The sequence below is a fragment of the Tupaia chinensis genome, unplaced genomic scaffold (genome assembly GCF_000334495.1).
Source record: "Tupaia chinensis unplaced genomic scaffold, TupChi_1.0 Scaffold000048_1, whole genome shotgun sequence".
NCBI classification, from domain to species: Eukaryota; Metazoa; Chordata; class Mammalia; order Scandentia; family Tupaiidae; genus Tupaia; species Tupaia belangeri.
Genome location: NW_006159506.1, coordinates 6,396,697 through 6,403,026, shown reverse-complemented (window position 1 = coordinate 6,403,026; position 6,330 = coordinate 6,396,697). Strand labels below are relative to the sequence as shown.

Genomic DNA, 6,330 nt, shown 5'->3' with positions numbered 1-6,330 from the left:
CTGTGCGCTGCGGGAGCATGGGTAGCGTCTGGCTCCCTTCCAGCTCAGAGGAGGCTCCTCGTCACTTACTGACTCTCGGCGTGCAAGGAAAGCAGACGGATTCGCCGTTGAAATAAAATCTGAGAGAAACCCAAGCCTTCTAGTGACAAGAAAGATCTGTACAAGTCGGAGCCAGAGGGTGGCACAGCAGGAAAACGGGAGCTCTGTGAGGCCGACCCACCTGGGAAGGTCCTGGGTTCTCATCCAGAGACCTCTGGGTACTCTGGGCTCATGTGTGCCCATGATCTGGGCCCGGCTAAGGCTGCGGGTGGATCACAGTGTCCGGACCCTGTTAGTTCGTTCTGTCTGTTTCTCTCCCGCTGTTGAAATAAGTGAATAAACGTAAGGAAAGGAGATAGAGGGACGGCAGATGGCCTGATGGTTAAGGTGCTGGACTCCCACATGGCCGACCGTGGTCTGAGTCCTGGACCTGGTGGCTTGCTTTCCCACTTTCCCTTTCCCTCTCTCTGTGCATCTCTCTCTGGTCAAATTAAAATAAATGAATAAATAAGTAAAATGAAATAAATAATTTTTCTTAAATAAAGAAGGAATAGAATGGTCTCTTCTCCCCCACTTCTGCCATGTTGTGGCCAGGCCCTGAAGGGAAGAGGTCCACACGGCTCATCGCAGGATGTGGACAGCTGACGTTGTCACTCTTACTATGGGGGGCCAGGGGTCTGGGCAGTGTCTGGAACTACAGACCTCAGCCAGCATCAGACCTGGCTGGACCTTCGGACCTTGCTGTCCCCCCGAATGGGGGTCGAAATGAGCTGTTGCTGGGGTCACCTCGAGGCTGAAGAAGAGATTAGGACTCCGTGCGTGGCCAGCAGCTGGAGGTCTCGCCCCAGTGGAGCTGTGTGCACGCTTTGAAGGGAGCGCCGCAGGGCTCAGGTGGAGAGCTAGCAGCCTGCCACTCCCAGAGGAGCCTGTAAGACCTGCCTTCTGGGACCAGCAGATAGCATAACGGTTATGTCACTGGACTCCCACGTAGTCGAACATGATTCAAGTCCCGGACCCAGTGGCTGAAAATTCACGCCAGGGGGACCAGCAGTTGGTGTAATGGCTATGTCACTGGACTCTTATGTAGTCAACCGCAGTTTGAGTCCCGGATCCTCCCCAATTTTTATTTATTTATTTTTTTTTAATTTGGGGGCTAGGAGATGCCATCCATGGAGGTTAAGACAGCTGGGTCCCAGGTGGCCAACCGTGCAGTTCCACTCCCAGACACGGAAGTTTAAAAAACATGCCAGGAAAAAAAAACATGCCAGGCACGTAAGCATGCATGCCCAAAATCCAGAGAGGAGAATGGAGAAAGGATCTCAGCATGACCATCCCCTTGAGGGGTAACTTCTCACTTTCCCTCTCGCTGTCTTTCTTTTCTCTCTCTCTCTCTCTCTCTCTCTCTCTCTCTCTCTCTCTCTCTGTCTCAGGCAAACACACAAGCCCTACAACAAAAACAAAAAAAGCAAACAAAAAGTTTTGAGTAAATTATTGGAAGAGTAGTCTTCATACTAATTTACGTCTCTTAGTACTATCATATTCTCTGAATCCTTAGTTGCTTGTTTTCTTTCTTTCTTTCTTTTTTTTAACGTTTTAAAAATTGGGATGAGGGATCAGCAGTTGGCATAATGGCTATGTCGCTGAACTCCCACGGTGTCAACTGCAGTTAGAGTCTCTGACCCAGTGGCTTAAACTCATGTGAGGATCGTGTGCGTGTGTGCCCAAGATCCCGAAAGGAGAATGGAGAAGGGATTGCAGCGTGGCCATCCCTCCTGGGGAGTGATTTCTCACTTTCTGTCTCTCTCTCTCTGGTCAAAATAAAATAAATGAATAAATAAATAAAATGAAATAATTCTGAAAAAAAAAATCCATGACCTGAGCTTCTCGTTAAACCCCATCTCGCATGCGCTTTCGTTTCAGACACATGAAGATCCATGAGAAGGATCCTAATGGCACTGCAGCCGCGGTCCCTTCATCCCCTCTGAAGCGCCGGCGGCTGTCGTCCAAGAGGAAACTGAGCCACGATGCCGAGTCGGAGCGAGAAGACCCAGCACCGGCTAAAAAGGTCCTCTGGGGCCAGCAGAGACGAGCCTTTCACGGGGTTCTGGGCAGAAGCACCTCTTATCTGTATTTTCGCAGTGTGGGGACTTGGCAGGCATCCCTCCCGAACTGCTACCGTGTGTCTTCCCACGCTGTTTTGTAAAGTATCTGTGGGAAGAGTACCTGTGAGAGCTTCCTCTCTGGAGCTCCCATGCTGGGCCCAGAGATGAAGCGAAGTATGTTCCCATACTTGTAAAATGGTTTTTACTGATGTGGAAACTTGAGACATTCAGTCAGCATTCTCTTATTCCCAGTTCCCGGCAGATAGCAGGTGTCCGACAGGCGCTTGTCACGTGGGGGCAGATGGGTGGCCTTGCTCAGTGAGCATCTATGTAAATAAATGAAGGGTCCCTTCTGTCCTTAAGGGTGGGAGAGGCATCCCTCTCCTTTGGGTAGAAGTCTCTGGATTTAGTGGTGACTGACATGTACATGCCCACAAAGGAGACCTCTTTCACGACTTCATGTTTTTCTTTTCTCTAAGATGGTAGAAGATGGGCAGTCGGGTGACATGGACAAGGCGGCTGACGAAGTCTTTCACTGCCCGGTATGTTTCAAGGAGTTTGTGTGCAAATACGGACTGGAGACCCACATGGAGACCCATTCGGATAACCCACTCAGGTAGGAAAAGGGGTGAGCTCGCCCTGTGGCCTGGGAGTACTTTTCCAGTTTTGTCCCTTCTGGCATGTGACATGGCCTTATTTCTCTTCTCTCTTTCCAAACTTGCCTCCAGTGACTGGACTTGTGCATGATGATGTTAGTAAGGGGACTGAGACAGGTGGGCAGGGGCCAGGTGGTAGCAAAGCAGTCGCATGCAGTGTTCTGGGAGGCTGGGTTGAATGGGCGAATTCTGGGTTGTGTCTAGAGACCTCCTTGACTCTACTGGGTGCATGTGTACCTGCGATCTGGGGCTGGCTAGGAGTGAATTGTGGTGTCTGAGGCCTGTTGTAGAGTCTCTCTCTCCCTCTCTCGGAAGAAAGAGAAACTATTTTTCTTTAAAGAATTATTTTATTTAACTTTTTTTTTTAATTGGCCAGAGAGGGACAGAGTGAGAGAGAAAGGGAAAGTGAGAAAGCAAGCCACTAGGTCCAGGACTTGAACTACAGTGGCCATGTGAGAGTCTGGCATCCTTAACCACCACGCCACCTGCTGACCCCCAAAGAGAGAAACTTTTTAAAGAAAAAAGGAGGAGGTGCAGTGTGGGAAAGATAGCAGGCTATGATTGTCAGGAGATGGCTGTGTCACAGGCGTGTTTACGCAGTGCATGCCTGTGCTCCTGGTGAGTCCCTTCGACCAGTCACTTGTGATCTCCAAATCAAGTAAGTCAGTCAGTCTGGCTGCATAGCTCAGTGGTTAAGTGTTGTGCATAGGGAGCCAGATCGCATGTGACCCACCAAGCACAATTTGAATCCCAGTTGGCGGCTTGAGACACATACTGGATGCTTGTGCATAGGAACCCGAAATCCAGACAGGATGAAGAAGTGAAAGAAAAAGGATTGTGGCATGACCGCACCCCACTGGGGAGTGCTTTCTCTCTCTCTCTCTCTGACAAGCACATGCATCCTTTGGCCATCATAGAGAGGGAGGTGGGTATGTAAACAGCTGATAGATACTGTCATAGGTGTGAACAGTCAAAAGGAGTGCAGCACAGGGGAGCTTCTGTTGTAGTGAGGACTTGAAGGCAACCCATCCTGGAGGTCCATCCAATTGCAGAGGAAGGGCTACTCAGTTGCAGCTTTGGGTTGTAGAAGACAACTTGGGAATCTATGAATCTGGCATCTGTTTGCCTAAATTCCTGATGTGTGGACCAGATTTCCTTCCTGAGGACCCATGTTTAGATGTGACAGGAGTGAAAACATCTGAGCACGCTGAAGATTTCTTTGTTGGGGGAAAAGCCTAATTGGACGTAACTTAAAGCCGGATCAGATATCATTATCTTTGATCACATTAGCTTAATATTTTTCCATGGATGGGGGAGGAAATTTATGGAGAGTTTTGACTGCTGAGGAGACGAAACGCTTTATGTTACGTGTCTTCATGGAACTGTCTGGTCCAGGGAAATTATTTGACATGTTGGAACAGGCATGGGCTGGACATTAGGCTCCAGCCCCTGCCCTGGCTCTGCCCATGTGTGACCTCAGCCATCCACATATGAATATATGTCCTCATCCTTGTGGTTGGAAGAGGGCCGGACTGGATAATCCCAGTGTTCCCTTTCAGGCTTTAAAGCCTGTGGTCCTGAAGCCTAATGGTTGTTGTCTTCTACCTACCAAGAAGAGGCGTCTGGCTCTTCCGTTGTGGGTCCGGTGGTTCTGAGACACTCAGGAACTTGACTTCACAATTTCATTAATGTCCACGGCATCCCCAGGATGTGGGCTTGTGGTGGTTGGGGCATCTTGAAATAGTTCTCTAGACCAAGTGCCTGAGCGAACAGAGCAAAGTCACCCGATGATCCTCACAAGGAGGGTCGTGGGCAGAGGCAGGCGGGGCTTCGGTGACCCTGCCACACAACTGTCTCACAGGGCTGCATAGCTTGTCCCCAACCTCCACCATCTGTTTTACTCTTTGCTTTCTTAATTTTTCTTTTTAGAGAAATTTTTGCCATAGGATGCGCCATCTGTTTTACGCTTTGCTTTTTAAATTTTTAATTCTTTTTAGAGAAATTTTTGCCATAGGATGCATGTGCTAGTCAGAGATAAAAAGTGAGAACTCACCCCCAGGGGGGATGGTCACGCCGCAATCCTTTCTCCTCCATTCTCTTGGGATTTGGGGTATGCATACATGGCAGTGTGAGTTTTAAGCTGCCAGGTCCAGAACTCGAACTGCAGTTGACTGCACAGGAGTCCGGCGATGTAACCATTACACCATCTGCTGGTCCCATGCCATCCGTTGTCTACTGTCTCACTTCACATTTTATTTTGTGTTGAGATGAAACGGGTTAGTCTTAGGAACCAGCCGTTTGGCCCCTTCTAGATAATTCTGTCCTACAGGAATAATCTTCTGGCTCTCACAGGAGAGTCCTGCCACTCGATCCTGCACAGCCTGGGGTGTGGCGGCGGTCCAGGGAGGTCAGGCGCCCCCTTCCGACACGCCGGCCTGGATGACAGTGTGGGTTCTCCCAAGTCTTCCTAGACAGAGACCTCCGAGGAGAGGCTGGGCCTCCTTAGTGGGGACAGAGGTGGCAGTTCCCCTGGACACTGGTCCTTTGGTTCATGTGTAGGGCAGACGTGATTTGGTGGGTCAGTCAGCCCCCATGAATCCACAGCCACGGACACACGTGGGCTGTGGTGAACTCCAGCCCTGCCTGTCCGCCCGACGGTGGGGGGGTTGGCTAAAGATGTCTCACAGCCTGATAGGGACTGACCTTCTGGGCAGTGTGGCATCCTTTGTGTGGGGCGAGAGGGCACCCCCCACCTAATGGATCTACCTAGTAACTGTTGCTAGGTGGGGTGGGATTGCATCTGGAAGCCGAAAGGGGCTGATTAGAGAACATAGTTCATTTCCTTTTTCTCTGCCCTCTGCCATGTGCATAGTAGCTCCGTCAGTGGGGGCCTGGGGGCAGGCGCGGGCCGGTCGGGCCTCACTGGCGCTGAACTGTGACAGTAGCTGCCGGGAGAGACCGCTTGTTAACCCAGAACTAAAATAGACACCAACTCCATTTCCAACCCCAAAGGCAGCAGAACCGCAGTGGGATGCTACCAGTTTAGACAGAAAGCTCGTAACTCAAAACAGCTGTCGGCTTCTCCCCCTCCTGCCCTTGCCCCCCTACCCCCGACGCTGGCAAGGTGCCCAGCGCGCCTTAATAAAAATCCAAACTCATGTACGCACGCAGCCCGTGGTCCTCTCGTTGCTGTGTTTCGAATTAACAAAGTGTTGACCGAGAACAAAAGGAGGCAGGAAGCCATTCCCAGAGATGGATTGTAGCTCTGCGGGTGGGGGATCGCGTTGTCCCCAGGGAGCCGAGGGGGCAGTGCAGGCAGCCATGTGGTGCCTCTGGTGCTCGCCGAGGGCTGCCTTTGGAGAGGTCCGGCCCGGCGTGCCTGGCACACAGCTGGGTGCAGCTGACGTCCCCTGCGTGGATGTTGCTGGCATCAGGGGTCTTGCTCCGTTAGAACAGAGGAACAGGCCGTAGGCTGCTGTGAACAGTCAGCTGGGAGCAGAGCCCGGGTCGGTGCCATACGGGACAGGAAGAGC

General features: G+C 51.2%; 1 protein-coding gene across 1 annotated transcript in view; it reads left to right on the top strand.

Annotated features, from left to right (window-relative positions):
- RREB1 (ras responsive element binding protein 1) overlaps window positions 1-6,330 on the top strand; it is a 169,695-nt gene that overhangs the window by 125,811 nt on the left and 37,554 nt on the right. Inside the window, 2 exon segments of the mRNA XM_006141235.3 lie at window positions 1,960-2,104; window positions 2,621-2,757. Of these exon segments, the coding sequence (XP_006141297.1) occupies window positions 1,960-2,104; window positions 2,621-2,757 (282 nt within the window).